This window comes from Pimephales promelas, chromosome 8 (genome assembly GCF_988280905.1).
Source record: "Pimephales promelas chromosome 8, fPimPro1.hap1.1, whole genome shotgun sequence".
In the NCBI taxonomy this organism is placed as follows: Eukaryota; Metazoa; Chordata; class Actinopteri; order Cypriniformes; family Leuciscidae; genus Pimephales; species Pimephales promelas.
In genome coordinates, this window is record NC_142776.1 from 24910778 (window position 1) to 24931337 (window position 20560).

Sequence of the window (20560 nt, forward strand, 5' to 3'; positions counted from 1 at the left end):
GCTTTTATAACATTTCTTATCCCCAATTTCCCACCATATGGTAAAAGCCAAGCCAATGTTGTTTCTCGTTTTATTACGAGCTCTGTCTTGTTCTCATTTGCCAGCAGACTCTCTTCTGTTATGAGGTTGAGGTCACTGCTTGACACGTTATCAAAATATTACTATTATAATTAGATATCATTTCAATTTATGTCATGATTCAACAAATCATTAAAGTAACAGGCCTTACTATACTACGAGGGATATTGATTGTGTACACACGTTAAAATGTGTGTACACAATCACCCTATAATGAAATGCACCAGTGCATTTTTTTCAAATTACTATAAATCATAAGCAGTGTCGCAGACCCATAGACATTAAATTAAATCGACACAGTGACCCCATAGATTTCAGTGGAGAAAATTGAAGCCAATTAGAAGCGATCACTTCCTGTTTGCTGTGCATATTGCACAGGCTCAAATTGGGCTTGACAATGTTAATGTGACGTGAGCAATCGTTCTGACAGTTGTCCCTACTAGCTGTGCCAAGACAAATCTGAATTGAAATCTGAAAAATCTGTTGTTAAATTATTTTGTCCTGTTGTTGCTTTATGGGCTCTCTATGGGCTTCTCACTTGACTTTATGCCTCCATGTCCACCCGATTGCCTCATAGACAGTAAAAGATTGCCTGATGATGAGTCCCGTGGTTATGACACAATTGTTGATAAAAAACATGAAATAGTTTATTTTTTTTATTTTTTTATTTTTTTTAAAAAGACATGAAATAGTTATCATCAATAAATGTTTATTAATTCAAGCGTGCTCATAATGGAAGCGACACGATCGCGATCTGACCATAGCTGTACAGGGTGGGTTTTTATTTCTCATCTCCATATCTAGTAAAGCTAATGTAAGGGCTAGAAACCATTAATACTTTACTGATACTTCCTCGTCATCATGGAGAGGGCAGTTCAGGGTTGCATACAGTATCAACGACAGATGACATGGAAGCGCAAGCACTTGTGGGAAGAAGGAGTGTGTTTTTAGACGTGATATGTGATATTACGATATTTTTGTCACCCTTGATGAAATATTTCGACACATCTGATGCATGGTTTCAGTTGGTGACATTCGTCATTTTGAATTCATTTATGGAATGGGCACTCGAGTAGTCGATTGTTTCCGACAGCGTCGACTAGTGATTGAAGTAGTCGATCTCTTGATTACTCGACTAGTCTATGCAAGCTCTAGCACTGAACATTTAAAAAAAACTTCTAGTCATTTATGTTTAAACCGGTATCAGGTTAAGATGGAGAGACTCAATAAGAAGTGACAACATGTAGAATGCAACAGGACATTTCTGAATGGTTAGTTGATGAATTTATGTTGCTGATGTGGAGTTATCATCTAGTCATTGATTAGCACATTCTGTCATGATAATCTTATAAATCATGTTCCCGGGAGCAGGGGTTATGTCAATTTTAGGGTTAGTGATGTCTTTAACCTGTGAAGAAACTCATTGTAGTCCCGCAGCCGTTTGTTGTAGTCTTTAAAAAGCAATTTCTGCTAAATAAATAAAAATATCTCTCTTTGCTTTGAACTTTGAGCGTTGTAACTTTGCAGATGTTGTTTATGCTCAAACAGCAACATTAAACACTAACTAAAGTTTAAAAAGTGAATCCCTTTATAAGAAGTATACATAGGTAAAATAACACACTACAGTACAAAGCTATAGTCACCTTGAGATCCTTTCCATAAACTATAACCTTAAACTATGTAGTAGAGAATGTTTTATGAGCAGTATCCTACATAATACACTACTCCTGTATTTTATGTCTATGAAGGTTAACCACAGAGCCAAAGCACAACCAAAACAATATTATTCTTCCAAACATGCATGCATTTTTTTTTTTACTGCTAGATGGCTAAATATACACAATGGTGTACCTTTAACTTTTTACAGTTTATTTCTAAGCATTTAAACAATGTATTCTTAATGTGTTTATTTTTAAAGATTAATTATTGAAAGGTTACACATAAAATTATATTTATGTATTTTTTAATAGTTTCTCAATATAAAAATATACATTTATTTTATTTTTAAAACGATTGTTTCCTGTTAGATAAGCAGACAGCACAGCAGGCAAATTATGTGGAAATCGGAAGCAACCCACAAAGGAAATGGTGTGACTATTGAAATCAATGCAAATGTTGTGTGGTTGATCCCATGCGTAAATGTGATTCGACTGTGTGTGCATTTTTTTTAGTATCTTCTGTTTACAAACCTAAGTCACTTATATATCACTCTTATATTCAATATAGGAATAGTTTTGTATGGTGCAAAAAAAAAAAAAAATTATGACACATTTCTGCATGAACATTCCTATCTCTCCCTAAACTCATTTTCATGTATAAGAACAGCTTGTGTGACATTAAGCGTTTCAGCACAAAACAATTATTGCTTCTCTATGTTAATGAGCTTGATCTCTGGTTATAAAATTACTTTCTCTTGTACAAAGGGAATACAGCAACATTTGTATTATTTTGCATTACATTACATGCTCAGGGGAAAAAAAAAAGAATGACAGTTATATAACATCCCATTTCAAAATCAAATAACAGACAATTTCATAATATCCTTGTAATCTTACAATAATGGACTAATATCTACAGTTAAACAAAATATATCATTTTAAACAAGTAAAATTAAACTTTTAGGCTGCTTTTTGGTCCAGGTAGCAAAAGAGATACAAAGACATTCCCATCGCTGCCAACTAGAAAACAAAATACATTGTCAATTGTAGGTAAATAATGCATCTTTGGCATATGATTGAAGTGCCTATGACATGCATATGGACATTTTAAATGCATTTTGAAAACTGTTAAGACAATAATGCCCCTCGCTACACCTTTTGCTGGACATGCAAAGTGGTAAATTGTTCTCAAATAGGCTAGCTTAACAAATCATGATAAAGGCTATAGTCAAATCCTGAGAGCTGATAAACCCAATACACTTCTTTCAATACATTTGTTGTTGTAACAGCATGATGGATGTGTTGTGTTTACCTCAATGGCAGTGACTCCAGCAGCTATTCCTCCCACAATGTCAACGTTCCTCTGGGTGACCTTAACAATTTGTTTAAAACAGCCCTGGGAAGAGAAACCAATATCAGACGAGAGGGCCCAAATCATATAAACACACTGCTGTAATACACAGGGGCGTAGGAACGATCTAAACAGTGTTGAGGAGGTCACATTTATACCTAATCAGCTTGGCTCATGAATATTAATAAGGACACATTCGCCTAGTAATTCCTGCAGAACGGCTGGTAAGTGGACACTAGCCATAGTTGGTTATGATGCCTTCAGCCAATCAGAGCTGTCATCGTGACTTTTTCCTGTTACTCCCTAGTGATTGGTTGATTTCTGAACCACATACTACTCTTACTATGTCTACTACCATTTATTTCTGGTACAGAACTAAAAAATAATAGTTTGCTAGAATCCGGTTTCAAATTCTGGACTAATGAGTCCATCAAGTAAGCTCATTATATGTTGAGTATGAGTTCCGAGAGCATGAATGGTCGAGAGAAGTTGTATTTAAGAGTCGGAAACTGAGAATTCTAGATGATACACAAGTTGCATGCAGAGACTTTGGTCGTGTCGATTTGAAACATTACAGTAATATAATTGCGATAATAAATTAAAATAATGTGACAACACCAGTTTACATTATCAAGTAGCATTACAGACTATTTTATAAAAAATGGCCATTTACATTAAAAAATATTATATTTAACCTATGTAGAGCATATTGAGGGAACAGCAAGTGTGTAGTGAAATATAATGATTGATTTTGAAAGTTATTTTCATTTTGCATGCTGTATTTTATTCATTTTCACAATTCTAAATTCAGATGTAGTTACTTGGCTACTTCAGTGTACTTAGGAATACATGGCATGAGGTACGAGTTTCCCAGGTGCAATTTAATGCAGCATCAATCATATGCTATGTATGGCTCAGATTATTGGCTCAAAAACAATATTGCTGGGTGCTGCTATCAGAATTATTGACTTCCAACTGGGAACCAGAGATTATTTTGATACCAAAGAGTTGGGATGACCCAACCTTTAGAAGTACAGAAAAGTTTCATAGTAAATGGTAATCATTTAGCAGTTGCAGACAGGTCATATGCATTTGCAAATGTTTGTACATGTTTTTATATGGAGAAAAGCTCATGTATTAGCAAGCACTTTAACATGGCAATTTATACTCATTATTTTTCTTCACACAGCAGCAAAAACGTATAGAATATATATGATTATTTGCCAAATTGTTTTTTTTAAAAATCTAGTTTCTATGCCACTGGTAATACAGCACCTACTGTACTAGCAGCTTTAAACATTTCCAAACTCTTGCTAGCTTTTGCAGTGGAATTATTTGATAGAACTGCATGTTTCTCACCACCACATTACTGAAATTAGCGTTGTCCTCATCACAGGGGAAGACCTCAGGACCTACACAACAGGTCGGAGGGTAAAGGACCCCATTCTGATTATAGTAGTAGGATTCAGAGAAGTCTGTGTAGTTGCTGAAGCCACAACACTGCAACTGTTACACAAAATGAAAGGGCATAGGATTCAGTTCCACATTCACAAATTTGTAAGGCTAACATATCTATATGTTACCATGTTATATTGATCTGTAAAACTCTTGAAGGGTTTTCATTTGACTGTCAAACTCGAGGCAGTCTGTTTAGTAAGCTAATTTTCACATACTGTCACCTACACCATACTGGTTTTAAAGGCACTTTTGGCCAGGAAATTTGACATGATGGATTAATCGTATTTGACCACATACTGAAAAGCCTGAGGCACAGATCGATACTCATCTATGCAAGCATTTGGTTGGCTGTGGCTTACTGTTGTCATGGTTGAGTTCCACAGGCCTGTGAGGATTTGATCTTTCCCATACTGCTCCTTCAGTCCTGGTATGGCCCACGCTCGTAGAATGATCTCAGTCTTTCGGAATCACAGACAGAAAGGGACAGACGAAAAGGCACACATGAGAATTCAGAAGGAAATAGAAACTAGTAGATTAAAACACAAACATACACTTTTTTTCTCTTTTACAGCAAACTGCTTTCAACACTGTCTCCACAAGCCACTAGCAATTACATTTATCATGACTAAATGAAACAAAGGCTCTATTTTTAGTGGTAATTTTAAGTTTATTTCTTTATACAGTATATTGATACTTTTGGCTATCAAAGATATATTCATCTGTAATTTATTCGCGCAAGCATATGTTAAATGCATGAGTATAGGGCTGTCAAAGTGGCGTTCACATTTCACATACATATTTTATTTTATTTTTACAATAGGCCGAAGCTTTACAATACACTTTACAAAACAAATTACAAATACTTTGCAAGTTTCCATTGGTTAAATTGTTAAAATTGTAAAAAAAAAAAAAAATTAGACCTGTCCAACTCAATAACAACTGTTGTATAATATACAGTTGCTATATACCTAAATGGTGGGACAGTTGCCTGTGCACTTTGATGCTCAAAGAACATAATTACTCTTACGCCTATTATTTGGTGTTTTTTAGAACTGAATGAGTGATAAATATGGAAAATAATATGAATGCATTGGTGCATATCGTTCTCTCTCTGATGGAAGAAGGGAAGGAATTCGATTCATTGGAACTCGATTAATAACCATAGATGAATTTTAGTTACAAGGGCTCTGTTGCTAAGTATTACGTGTGTACAGTATATGGTCAGCAAGTGTGTCTTCAGCACAGCATGCCTGTGGGGATGTGCAGACAAAACATGATTAAAAGTGCTCCCCCTCCCACGTATGAAGCAGTGGAAGCTACACAGATCAGTTATTCCATGCAAGATAATCCATCAATGTCTGGTGGAATTCTCTCACAATATAGACAGGACAAAGCACTTTATGGTAAAGGAGCGATTGCTAATTGCTGATCTGAGACCAGTGCATACGGCACAGAATTCCATTTATAACGTCAACTGAAAGTAATACAATATAAGAACGTAAATTGGATGAGCTTTTCCTATCATAATAACAATCTTTAATTCAAACAGTGAAAATGTTATTGCCAAACGACACCACGCCAGCTAATGTTATTGAAATGAGAGTGATTACATTTTGAATCTCACAATAAACAGCTCTGACCAATTGAACATTAAAAAACGTAATCTCCACAACGATTTGGCTTACTCCATAACAATTTTACATGTTAATGTAAACATGTAATGCTATTCAGTTCCATACTGTATGATTCTTATGACTTAGTGAAGCCTATTTCTTATCGAAACTACAATGGAGCAGCTGCTCAAAGACTTGCAAATGAATTATTAAAACACCAATTTCTTCTGTCATGATAATAAATAAATGAATGAATGGATAAATGTGTGATGGTGACAAACAGCACATTAAATGGGCATTTGGATGCTTAATCATTCCTCCAAATGATTTAGTCGATGTATAATTCACAAGAATGTCCTCCACTCTTCCTTTCTGGTGACTCCCCAGTAGCATTAACCCACCCTAGCTTGTTGATGAAGTACCACATTTCATCCAGATAGCTATACAAATGATGTTTCATCAACAAACTGATTCTACCCTTGCATAAACGCCTAGAAGACTATTTTAATTCCCAATGGAGTAGATCCGCAATTACCAAACACCCCAAATATACAGTGTGATACATTTTTCATTACACATTATGACACGATAACGACTGAAACTAAAGTACACTTAGTATTTAGCATTTTTTGTGTTTTGTATGGTATGGTAAGTTGTGTAAAACCTGATGATCTTTTATGCAATAATATTTGACCTTGAATTAACATGGTTAATGTAATTTAATTAGTGATTTGAATTAAAATGTATTAAAGATTATTAAATTAAACATAGAATATTAAATAACAATTTGTTGTTATTATACATTTTATTTATAGGCGCCTACACTCAAGGACACCTTGACAATCATCATTAAACAACAAATAATCATTATTACAGAATGGACAGACTGGATACCAGCATCACATAAATCCTGTCAAAAAGTTTGATCTTAAGACAAGATTTAAAAACAAGCAGACTTTCACTGTTTTGCACCTCCAGGCAACAAGTTTCATAAATAAGGAGCTGTAAGATTAAAGGCTCAGGACCCCATGGAAGTAGAGCAAATTCAAGGAACAAAAATTGTGAATGCAGAAGATGATAAAGTATGAGTACAAGTGTAGATATGAATAAGGTCAGATAAGTATGAAGGGCAAGATTATTGCATGCCATGTAATGGAAGTAAGAAGAAGGATTTTCAACTCAATACAATATTTAACTGGGAGCCATTCTAAGTGTTGTAATATGGGAGTAATGTGTTCTGCAAATAATTTGAGCAGCTGAGTTCTTTACTAGCTGGAGTTTGTAGAGAAGCTTTGAAGGCAGGCCATAAAAAAGAGTGTAACAGTAATCAATTCGCAAAGTTACTAAAGCATGAACAAGAATCACAACAAAGGGAAACCCAAATTTTTAACCTGTTTCGAAACAGACACTGGCAAATTATCAATATTCACAGATGAACATTTAGAATTGACCAGATTGTTTTTTTTTTAAACCAACAAGAAGAATGTCAGTTTTACTGCCTTTAAGTTAAAGAAGATTTGATGTAAACTACTCTCAGCTAAACAATCTGAGAGGATAGATGGAAAAGTAGAGCTAGGTTTGGAGTACAGGTAAATTTGGGTGTCATCGGCATAGCAACTTTCCTAAAAATATTACCAAGGGTTAAAAGATAAATAATGAACAAAAGAGGACCCAAAAATGAGCCCTGCTGAACACCATTACTAACATATAAAGGCTTTTATCTAAACTGCTTCAGCTGTACAAATTGAGTACCACCTGTAAAATAAGATAGAAACCAAGTCAAGGGGGTAACAATGATTCCAATAGACTCCAATCTGTCTAACAGTATCATACTAGATAGCATCAAATCCTGCACACAAATCGAGCAGAATAATTATAGATAAAAGTCCAGAGTCTTCAGCTGACAATAAGTCATTAGAGATCTTAAAGGTGCTCTAAGTGATGTCACACGTTTTTTAGGACCAAACATTTTTTGTCACATACAGCAAACATCTCCTCACTGTAAGCTAGCTGCCTGTCCCCTAAACACACTGTAAAAAAACATGGTCTATGCAGACAACCCAGGCTCCACAAATGGCAACAAAAACAAACTGCGGCAACTTGCTCCACGAAACATAACAAACTGTTCCAGCCAATAACTGACAAGAAGGCCCTGGGGGTGGGGTTTGGAGGGGTCAGTGCAGATGAGAAATACTTTAAACGTCAATAAGAAGTCACGTCACCCGACATTGCTTAGAGCACCTTTAACTAGTGCAGTCTCAACACTATGATATGGACGGAAATTGAAATTGCTCATACAAACTATTATCAGTACTCATACAAACGATTTCGCTACTACAATTCTTTCCAGTATTTTAGAAAGGAACGGTGGATTTGAAATGGAGTGAAAATGATCAAGTTACTTGAATCAGCCTCCGGTTTATTAAGTATAGGAGTTATCAAAGTGGTTTTGAGTAAGGACGGACCAATACCATAAACAAGCAAAGTGTATGTCAGTAATCAGAGAAGAGAGGGAAGGTAGGCAGGCTTTAACCAAATAATTTGGAATAGGATTCAACTGACAAGGATCCACTTCCTCCATGCATGGATGGTTGAAAGGAAAGAGTAATTTAGAGGTTGATCAGAACAAGAATTGATAAGACAACCATCCATCTACATTTTTTACAGACATTTGTTGATGATTTTTTTTAAAAATACATAAAAGCTTAAAAGCTACATAATATATATATATAGGTTTATCTATTCAAATGTGCTAAATGTGATTACTGTCTGTTAAATGGAAAATTCAGTTTTTTAATTTGCCCTAAAAGGCCTTTGTGTTTTTTAATTAAATGGCACTATTCTCTTAACATACCCTCCATAACTCATTTAAAGTTGTTGTAATTATTATACATTTCACTAAATGGGTGAAGCTCTGTATGTAAATCGCCTGTTTTGCATATAAAATGCCTAAACGTCAATATTGTAGTGCAATAAATTGCTCAAAGTGAGAGTGCTGGCATAGCGCCTGAGGCAATCTGGGAGTTATTAAGTGGCTGAATGTGCTGGAGCCATTTCAAACCCCCTAATTTAATGATGGCCAGAGTATGATGGGAATTTACATCCAGATAAAATGAAAAGAGAGACAAAGAGTAAGTGGGGGGATGGGGAGGCTTGGCAGAGAGGTCAGTGGTTTAGGGCAAGACTCACATATGAAGAATAAACCAGTGATACTATTGCAGCTGCCGCCTCAGCAATGCAAATGATCAGGATGATGGAGAAGAACTGTTTGCACAGAGCAGAAGAGAGTGAACATACAAGCAAAACTAACGTAAAAACATTATAATCATATGGCACTTTGAAATTAAGTAATACAATTATTGAGATTTACCATTATGAGAAGGCATTTGCTCTCTTTCTGAGCTCCGCAGCACCCAAGCATTCCGAGTAGAGTCATAACTGCTCCAATAGTGATGCTGAAGATTCCCACATTGACATGACTCAGGAACTCATCAGTAAAGGGTGGCAAAACTTCCATGAAGGCATCTGTATTCAAAGTCACCCATATCCCTACAGATGCCATACACATGCCTGCCAGCTGTCAAAAAAAAAAAAAAGATTCAAATTTTTACTGTAGGCCTGCAACACCATTGCATTTTAATTAGGGCTGTCAAACGATTAATCGAGATTAATCACATCCAAAATAAAATTTTGTGTTTACATAATATATGTGGGTGCACTGTGTATAATTATATATATATATATATATATATACACACACATGCTTGTATATATTTAAGAAATATTTTCATGTATATACAGTATACAGATTTATATATAATTTATATTATATATAAATATAAATATTTTATATATAAATAATATTTTTTAATGTGTGTGTATATACTGTATATATATATATATATATATATATATATATATATATATATATAAATAATTATACACAGTGCACCCACATATATTATGTAAACACAAACTTTTATTTTGGTTGCGATTAATCGTGATTAATCGTTTGTCAGTCCTAATTTTAATAGTTAACTTTGCAGTTGTTGTAAATGTTAAGTACTTCAATTTGGACGCTTTGATTCTTATGGAGCCCCAAAGGGGACGTGGCGGTGGAAAAAATTTAGGATGGGATTTTTTTTTTTTTTTCAAAATCTTTTGCATTCCCTCGCAAAAACTTTTGCGTTCCCTCACAAAAATATTTGCGTTCCCATGCAAAGTTATTTGCGTTCCCACAGAAAACCTGTTGGGAGCTCGGACAGACACTTCCTGTTTAATGTCTCTCTCCGTTTCATAGTGTTCGAACTTGGACTCAAATAACTCAAGGAGATCAGTGAAGTTGGCAATGTATTCACATAGGCTATTCAAACTTCCCGGATCAATATTCTTGAGCTAAACGTTGTTAAAACACAAACGACACATATTTACAATCACAGTATACTGTGATTGTAAGGTGTCGTGACAACTCAGGGCTGCCGCAGTGCATAGAGCTCATTGAGCCCACCACCACGTCCCTTTAGGGACTCTGTCGATTCTGAACAGACTGGCTGTGTTTAGTAAAAGTTAAGCAAATTGATGCTTTATATTTACTCTGGGGATGTGGAAATTATATTGCCCGTGTGCTGAAAAAGACAGATTAAACCCATTACAGACACACACCAAAGCATATGCATTGTGGCTTACTAGCATTTTGGGCAGCGCTGAGTGGAGTTTTGGCACTGTAGAGGATGGGACAGAAACTTCATGCGTCTTTTTAAGTGTCAACCACGCTTTTTGATGTTTACGATGGGATATCAAATACAGACCAGCGTAAGTGTCTTTTTGTTGTTCATCACAGTTCTAGTCTTCAAAATCCTCTCATAAACAGAGTAAATGGTTTATGAAATTATCTTAAAAGAAATGTTTTCCTATGAACTCTATCAAGTACAATAATGTGACTAGCTGCAGGTAACAACCTTTTGTATATTTCAAAACAAACTGAAATATGAAACTAAGTGACGTATATGTATTTTATTTCATGAAACATAGCCATACTTCATGCTTAAGTTGTTTTGCTTTAAGCTCTAGTTCACACAAAAGCTTTATGACCAGGCATGTATCAGTTATAGTCATTTAGACTTGGCTTCTTTATCGTTTGCATTTCCCCGTGACCTTTTATTCTCACCATTACATTGTCCGATAAGAGGTCCTGCATGGATTTCCCATTATTGCCATAGTGTACCTGAGTGATGTGTGTTCTAGAGGTAGGTCATTCAACAACGGCAATGGCTCAATAGACAACCAAAGGGTATCCTTAATGGCCACAAGCCTGCAGGATTAGGTGCTCAACTTCTCATTTATGTCACTTCCAAGACTCGTCGCAGACAGTCAGACACATAACCAGGTCTGTTTATGGCATGGATCTCCTGGTAATGATGGAAATCATTCAGTTTCAGTGTTAGGTGTCTTCTGATGTATCAAGAGCCAAAAGCAATGCCTTATTTAACTGTGAGACGTAAAATAGCTTTATTATCCGACACTGCCTATTTCAAGTGATGTCTCCAAGCAGAATGAAATCATCCAACCAGATATCAAAAGGTCTAAGCCCCAGAACACATTTGGGGGTGCTTTGGGTTAATGTGTGGACTGGTGTCAGTATGTTAATTCACATTTGGTGCCAAACCAAGTCAGAAACCTGATGTTCTGTCAGACTCAATCACGGCTGTCAGGGCCATTCACATCTAACTCAGCTGGCTGAAAGCTGAACATGAAACACCGAATACTGCTTCCTGTCAATGTTTATTTTTTCCGCATGAGAATAATTTTCATTTTTATCTTTTCCCATTTGCGCTCATGCTTTGAGAATTGTTTGAATGTTTTAGCAGTTTAATTGTCAGCTTTTGATAATGGGCACATCTCTAAGCAAATAGAATGTGACAGGCATATTACCTTCAACTTCTTTTCTTCAAAGTTTATTTCTTTCTGCTATAATTATTACTGCTGTTTTTATTTTTTTTAAATTTTTTTTTTTAAGTTTTACCTTTCATTAAACATATTTAGATATATCAAAATCGTCTTCCATTGCGATTTCCTGTATACCTAAATATGTTTAGATCTTCACAGTGAAAGGTAAAAGTTCTGAAATCTCTGTGTAAACAATGAATGACGTAGACGCGCAAGCGATCACTTCCGCCGCATGCGCAGACCGAAGCGCCCGTGCCGTCAGATCAGTTGGACATGGCTTTGGTTACACAAGGTAAAAACGATATAAATACTGTTAGTTTTTTCAAACAAACCGCTCGTTTCGTGTCTTAGGCCATCAATGTGTACTTACATTTACGAGCCATTAAATCATGTTTAATTTTGACTTCTCTGTGCATGCTCTTTGAGGTGAACCGAGGGAGGACCCCCTAAACCTCCATTATATGACTGATAGACAATAACGGTTTGACCGAACAATATCAAAATTGAAAATATTGTGTAAACAAAGTAGGGCTGCAACTAACGATTATTTTGATAATCGATTAATCGGGCGATTATTTTTTCGAATAATCGGATAAAAAATTTATTTCATTTTTTTGTTTATTATAACTAAATAAAACCCTAAAACCCTAAAAACCACACTCTTTTGTGTGTTAAACAATCTTCTTAATACAGACAACTTCATTATATAGAAAAACAACAAATAAAAAAAATATATATGACTATAACCTATGACAAAAATGCTATTGTAAACTAGATTAGTGGATAACTCAGAAAAACTTAGCCTAGAAAAATCACAAGTGCACAATAATTTTATAAAATCTGAACATTTAGTGAAAAAAACATTCCTTAGTGGGGAAAAAATAAGAGACAATAAGTGTAGCACTATCTCTGGTAAAACGTTACACATTGCTCTTTGTATTGTTGTTATACATTCATGAAAAACATCGTAAAAATCAGATGCACAGCTGTTTAGTAAGGAAGCAATATTGACTGTGTATTATACAGTATCTTTGCAATAGTTTATTCAGCCTTTTCTTTTAACAGTTTTAAATTTCATTTAGGCTACTGTGCACGTGAAGAACAATTATAGTGCGCCGAGTCTACTCTAGTGTTGTGATCTAACAGACACTCAGTAGAAAGTGATTTAGTTACAGCAATAAAAGTCTATCAAGATAGTCATTATATTACGAAACCATAGACCTTTATCTACGGATCAATTATAATAATAACATTGAATCATCTTGGAAAGAGTTTCATCATGTTAACTGTTGTAACGCGACGCGCTGTTTGAACACCGAATAGAGAATGACTGACAGCCGCAGTGGAGGGAAAAGCTTACGTTAACTTGAATTTAATTACTTAAATATACATTTCTATCTCACATTATACTACGGTATGGCTTCATAAAGTATACACGATTAACGCAGGTCACCTATTTTGGTTTCAAAACGGCGAATTTGCCGAAAGGTGAATGATTTTCGTGTATGCTGCATATTGATAGCGGTTTCCTGATGCCCGCAAATTAGTTCAAACTCACGGAATCAAGAATGCGCGTGCGAGACAGAAGATAATGTGCTCCAAACCGTCCGTGTTGCGCACAGACCGGCGAGGGAGAGAGACTGCGTGTGTGCCTCATGAAGCGCACGTAAGAAGCGCATGTAGCATGTAAACAATCCCCGTGACGTAATCAGACCAACTAATCGATAATGACATTCGTTGACAACGATTTTCATAATCGATTATAATCGATTTTATCGATTAGTTGTTGCAGCCCTAAAACAAAGACACCTACATCTTGGATGCCCTTGAGGTAAGCTAAAACATGTCAAAAAATAATTTCAAAGTGAACTATCCTATCCAGGAACTGTCCAGGAAGTGTGACATAGGCCTATTGATATCATATCATTGATTTTATTGATAGCTATCCTATCATGTAACACTAAAGTGAAAATACCACCAAGATGGATTTGAAATGGATAGCAATCTGAACACAACTCTATAGGGGTTTGTTTCAGACTCAACTTAGCCAAAATGTAAAAACATTTAGTGGTTGTTCAGGCTGCATACATAAAGCCACAACCCACAGGGTGCAAATATAGCATTCAGCTCTAAACCTCCAAAAACTTGGACACCTGCATAATTTGGCATTCTGATTCATATTTAGAAGAAAGCCCTTAATGAGGTAAAATATGGTTATCATCCACCACACAAAATCGGCATTATTTGCAGCATATTTGACAGTACAGGCCAGTTCACATCAAAAACGATAACATTCTGTTTATAATAAACACCCGCTGAAGTTATATCATCAGCTGTATTAAATACCCAAGCATTAGAGGAATGGATTCCAATTGGCTGTCAATGTTTTTTTTATTGTTCATTAGCTGAAAAAAAAGTTCTGAAAATGATACAGTTCCTCTTTGTCGTTATCGTTATAACTGTGATGTGGACTTATATTTAGACCATAGACTTAGACCTTATAGTTATCATCATAGTTATTGTCCTTTGTGTGAACGGGCCTTACATTTTAAATGCAGGAAATAAACATTTCACATAATGCCAATGCGCACACAGCATTACTATCCATGAATGTACTCCATAATCACACATAGTAAAACAAAGCAAGATTCTAAATTGTGAAAAATACTTTTCAATAATATACTTTATACTTTTTAAAAATACTTTTCAATATCTATTGTTGATGTTGAACAACCATTGTCTTTGAATAACTATGTCAGACTCAAGACATAGTTAATTGACTGACAAAAAGCAAAAAAAAATCTCTTTTTTTCTCTTTTAAATTTCTCTTTTTTTCTGCTTTTAACATACAGTAGACATAGAATTCATTATTTGCAGAAGACCTTGACCTCTTTTTCGGTATTATTATGTAAGTCTTGACAACTATCAAGACCAGATAGAAACCAACAGTATGCTGTTCAAGCAATACTTTGAATGAAATATTGCACACTATTATGTACACTTTCATTTGTTTCAGTAGCTACAGCCTTAAAAACCTCCTGTCCCACCCAGCAACCCAGCATACCCATCATTTCAGGCACTTGCAGGCTTTAATTCTCAAACAAAGTGGCTGTGAACAATAATGAGATGAAAATTGTTGCATGAGCAAGTGTGGCTGCCTTACATTCACACTTTGATTGTGATCATCAAAACTTCACCATGGAGCAATGAAACATTTCCTAATGGATTCGTGTTATCGGTTTGCATTAGTTCAATTTATGTGTGTACCGTGCACATTTGTTGTAAAGAGAAGAGTATAAATTATTTATTGCTCATTCGGAGGCAGGCTGAATCTATTTCATTCTTTATACCCCACATAAAAGTCTCAGTCAATGAATAAAAAAATGCAATTATTCTTCTTAACACCCCTCTCCCCGCACTCAAATGTAAACATTTAATGAGAAAATAAAGCATACTTACGCAGATAAGCAAGTTGAACAAAACCATCACAACTTTGACAAATGTGAAGCAGCCCATTTTATTCTGTAATGAAGCAAAACACATAAATAAGACTCAGAGCTGCATTTCATAGTTTGATTGTTTTCACACAGAGAGACGCGACATGTTTGTAAGACTTCTTTTCACTTAAATCCATTTAAATCCAGTTTTGTTTAGCTTATGTAAAAGCAACTCACCTGTTTGGATCCAAAGTGCACTAATAGATGTAAACACAGTTGAGTGAGTTGTTAAGTGAGGAATAGACAGAGATGGAAAAGAGACAGAATGAGAGGGAAAGAGTGGAAGAGACTTGAACAGGTGAGATGGGTGTGGTTTGATGATAAAATAGCTGGTTAGAATGGCTGAATGTGGCTACAGTGTCATTTGACTTGCATTGCCCTGCAGTCAGAGTGGTTTCCAATGTGGATTATCTCCATGATGTCACTCAAATGCATAAGGTTCAAAAAATCCCACACTCATAATAATCATTATTTTAGAATCATTTTACCGTTTTCCTTGGTTTCGAATGGTGATGATTAGCTAAAGTCATTCGAAATACTCATGACGCCAATTCAAAAATAAAATAGTTCCAAGGTCAAAGAGTATCCACAGAGAAAATGTCAAAGAGAAAGTAGTACCAACAACATGGTAAGTCCTGTCTTTAAGGTTGACTTTGATCACTACCTATCAGTTGTTAATTTCCTTTGTGTACTTTTTTATGTGTGGTTTCCTTTGTTCTTTTGCACCAAATGAAATGTATCTGCCAATAGAGGGCAGTATTGCAGTACAAAGGCTCTCAGCTTAGATGGCTTCACTGGTTTACCATTTTGGTATCTTAGATACTTGGAGATGATTGATGGTCCCTCAGAGGACGAAATGTCTTTGTCCAGTTTTATCCATAGGAAAACAAAACAAAGAGATATAAAATCCCCTCAGCAAATGATTTTGAAGATTTGCTGAAAGAACCTTATATAGTTATTTAAGGAATATATGTATATTATATTTTATGTATATCTCATCTGTTATTCCTTTTTCTCTACCTACATACTTTCCTCTACCTTCTCTCATTCTCTTTTCTACCTTTTCCTACTCCTAGTAGTATTTTTTAAAAAAATATAAAATCATCTTTGTCCTGCAAATTGTTACATCTTTCACAACTCTGTTTGCTCTAAACTTTTTTTCCTTTACCTTCACTCAATCTCATTTCCACTTATTCGCCTTCCGATTTTCGTGTGACCAGCATTATTTGACATTCCTCACACATCTAAGACTGGGCCCTGCAGGCGAGAGAATCACATGAAGAAAAAAAAAAAATTGATAGATTGCCTGCTGCCACCTTGCCAGAGTTAAACACATATCAGCAGCAGCCCTCTTCGTAATGTCACTTTAATAGTCCTATTGTGAGTTATGCCAATCTCGCCAATCCCATCATTAACCCATCCAGTCCTTAATCTCACCAAGAAGAACACCTGTCAGACATCATTAGAAATTAAAGCAGTTAATAACCACCAGACATAGTCCTGCATTTTGGGGAGGGGGAGAAATAAAATAGATGGACACTTTTTCATCATAAGTAAGGCAAGTGTCCCAAACGAAAGAAAATTCAGCTATATCAGCGGAGCCAGTAAAAAACACGGACAGCCGTAATGAGGTTGGCTAGATTAAGTATTATCTGTTCCCTTCAGGGCAGGAACTCAGGTGATGCATGGTTGGTTTCTCGTAGTTGCTGTGATGATCCAGAGGGGAATTTCGTCATTATGGATCTCCTCCCAGGACGGGACCCTTGTCATAGGCTGGCCAATAAAATGACCTGCAAACCAGCAAAACAAGCTGCTCTGTTCTAATGAGGAAGTATAAGACCACAGCGACAAATAGTGTTACCATAATGGCTTAGAATAAGAATCTCAGGACCATTGTATTTGATTAGACAAAGCTAAGATCTGGCAAGTGAAAACTCTGATTTATTATATCATTAACAACAAAAACACTGCGGTTCAAGTCTTCCAAAACAAATCCTTTGTCAAGTTCACCATCTGGAGAAAACACATACCCTTAAAACCGTATATATGCGTATAGTCATAGGGGGAAAAAACACATCAGGCATTTCTATTACTTTATTAAGACCACAAGAGAACCCTCCTTGACAGCAGTCAGTATAATCACATTGTAAACACAGCCTGTAAATCCCTCTGTGAGACTTTCCTTTTCATCATAGTGAGGGATTGCAGAATGCGCAGAGCAGCAAACAGAGGCGGTGGTGACTGTGCCTAAACACAGACTCCCCTGTGACCTCTATTGTCTCACGTAGTATTAATTTATCACAGGAAGCCATAAGCAAATGCATATTAATTCAAGTTGGTCTATCATGCCATAGGCGACTAGGCCTATAAATCAGATCAAGGAGAAGTGCCTAGCACAGTTTATGGAAAGGGAGAGAGAGAGCCATTGCTGTGCATCATAGTCGTATTCCTTTGTTCTATACATTGTCGGGACACAACCGCTTGTAAACTGATTTTGTGACCATGCATATATATACCTCAATTTTAGCTATTCTCTGGCTTAGAATATCGTGCACAGGTTATTTTACGATATTTTCGTTGTGTTTTTTTTTTTCAGGTTTTAGAGCTTGCCAGCTGAGGTGACTATGAACTGTTGTTTTATAGCATAAACTGTGTAAAGATTGAGAAAGTGAGAAAATGACTTTGACTCCAGTGTAATCCAGCTATTAGAGGCCTCTCCCCAAGAGGTTTGATAAATGGAAAATGCCCAGTGTAGGTCTCAAATAGTGCTCCAAGCTCCTGAAAATTGTTTTCAGATGGAATAGAGAGGTATTTGGGGACGAAAAAGGTCTAACTGTGAGCCTCTGTGGTGGCATGGACCTTCTTGGTTATTTCCAGGGGGTTGATCATGATGTGGATGCTCTCATGCAATAAATGGCTTCAGAGAGAGCTGGAGATGAGCATCCCCGGAGCGTGGCTCTCCTTAACGACGCCTCCCCTTTCACCTACGGAAATGTTAAGTACGGTCTCGGGAGTACTGAAGCGAAGCGACGTCTGCCTGGCCGTATTTCATGCAGATGGGCAGGTTAAATATGCCAGCCGTGCATCTGATGCCGGGCCATCTTTTTCTCTTCTCCTACCTTAATCTCGCTCTTTGTTATGTCACCCCTTCAATGCTTTTTCTCATTTCTTAGCTTTATCAGGCATGCATTACAAGGGTCTTCTTAAAGGGATAGATCACACTAAAATGAAAATTAAGTCATCATTTACTCACCTTGGTGTTGTTCTGCAGTTTGCAGTTTTTTTTTTTGGATAAAGCATGCACCAAGCATAAAAAAGAGATGCAAAAGTATCACAGAATGGTCAGAATATGTGACACTTGTCGTACATTCCAAGTGTTCTGGTTGTATATGAAAACAAACTGGAATTTTTGGTAATATTTAATGAAAATCCTGACCTTGGCTGACCTCTAGTTGAATATCTAGAATGGGCCAGAACTCCATTTGACAGTCAGAATCCCAGTAAATGTGATAACTATTTATTGACAAACACAACGGATATTTAGCGTTTTATTATTATTCTTCATTTCTTACAATCTTTATATGGACCAGTCGCACAGCCGTGCACAGGAGATCAATGGCCAAGGTCAGGATTTGTATTACATAATTATTTATTTGTTTTTCACTAAACCCTATCGTATAGCATTACAAAGCTTGGAATATGACACGTGTCACATGGAACCATTCTGTGATACCTTTCTGTCTTTTTTAAAAAGCTTTGATGCTGGTCGCTATTCTCACTGCCATTCATTTTATTTTATTTATTCTCCTTTTGTGGTCCAAAAAAGAAAGAAGGGCATATGGTAACACCAGGGTGAGTAAATTATGACTTCATTTTAATTTAAGGGTGATTTAACCCTTAAAGCATTTAGAATGATGGCTCACTGCTGCCTTCTAAAAAGTTAATGCATTGGATGATTGTAAATTGTTTGGCTATAGTTCAAAGGGGAAAAAAGGGAAGTACTCAATCTTAAAAATTCGATGAGCCAGAGAATCCATGGAGATCTCTCTCCATATATTATTCCTAGTGTGTCTTTGAGTGTGAAATCCAGACCCATAAAGCAATCTTGAACCATCTCACAGGAATTTTCTTCAGTGCAGTGGCTTCCACTCGACACATACCGAAATATTTTGATGTTTTTTGTATTGATTGGAAAAACTAAGCTTAGCACAGTTCACTTAAAAAAATAAAAAAATAAATAAATAACTTTTGCTGATACTCACCCCCATGTCATCCAAGATGTCATGTCATTTTTTCCTCAGTTGAAAATAAATTAAGGTTTTTGATGAAAACATTCCAGAATTTTTCTCCATATAATAGACTTCAATGGGAACAAAAAGGTTCAAGGTCCAAAAGACAGTTTCAGTGCAAACTGTTCAAAGGGCTTTAAATGAGTTCAGACGATGAATAAGGGTCTGGTGCGAGGGAACTGACACCGACGGGGTCTGCACGGAGGTCAAGGAGCAGGTCTATCATGCGATGAAAGTCTTAAATCAGTGATGGATCCAGTATGTCATTGGCATTGACCTAGGAACGTACCTCTGGACCAAAGCCTTCCCAGTCTACCAGTCTACAAGAAGTTGCCCATCTTGACCTCTAGAGTCCTGTAGATGACATACTCTGTAAACCTCCTCACCCTCTAGCAGGGGGTAGAGATTGGACAGAGGCTGATTTGAGCAGGGGGACGTGAAAAGTTGACGAGATGGGCATATGTCTGGCAGATCAAGGCAAACAACCCAGGGGTGATTTGACTAATGATCTTGAATGGACCCAAGAATTTCGGACTGAGTTTCTTGCAGGTGTAGACCTCATGTGGATAGCCATGCCCATTAGGTTTGGTACTCTGGGCCTGGCCTGCGATGACGGTCAGCCTGTTCCTTGCCACGTCTTACAGCACGCTGGAGATGAGTATGGGCCAGG

The 20560-nt window shown here is 36.4% G+C and overlaps 1 protein-coding gene across 1 annotated transcript; it reads right to left on the minus strand.

The window, feature by feature from the left end:
- Window positions 1-2175: 2175 nt before the first annotated feature.
- On the minus strand, window positions 2176-15870 carry tspan1 (tetraspanin 1). The gene is made up of 8 exons (XM_089134631.1): window positions 15779-15870; window positions 15564-15626; window positions 9529-9735; window positions 9348-9422; window positions 4905-5003; window positions 4447-4593; window positions 3049-3132; window positions 2176-2756 (listed from the first exon to the last, which is right to left on the minus strand). Exons 2-8 carry the CDS (start codon window positions 15618-15620, stop codon window positions 2697-2699), a joined length of 729 nt encoding a protein of 242 aa, XP_088990757.1. The 5' UTR covers window positions 15621-15626; window positions 15779-15870; the 3' UTR covers window positions 2176-2696.
- Between the last annotated feature and the right edge of the window lie 4690 nt (window positions 15871-20560).

What these genes read in the sequence shown, in the direction of transcription:
- tspan1 (XM_089134631.1), bottom strand. Translation starts at nt 15,620, where the DNA reads ATGGGCTGCTTCACATTTGTCAAAGTTGTGATGGTTTTGTTCAACTTG. An exon ending in CACTGGTTTATTCTTCATAT is followed by an intron (nt 5,004 to 9,347) that starts GTGAGTCTTGCC and finishes TGATTCCGAAAG; the next exon opens with ACTGAGATCATTCTACGAGC. An exon ending in GGAACTCAACCATGACAACA is followed by an intron (nt 4,594 to 4,904) that starts GTAAGCCACAGC and finishes TTTGTGTAACAG; the next exon opens with TTGCAGTGTTGTGGCTTCAG.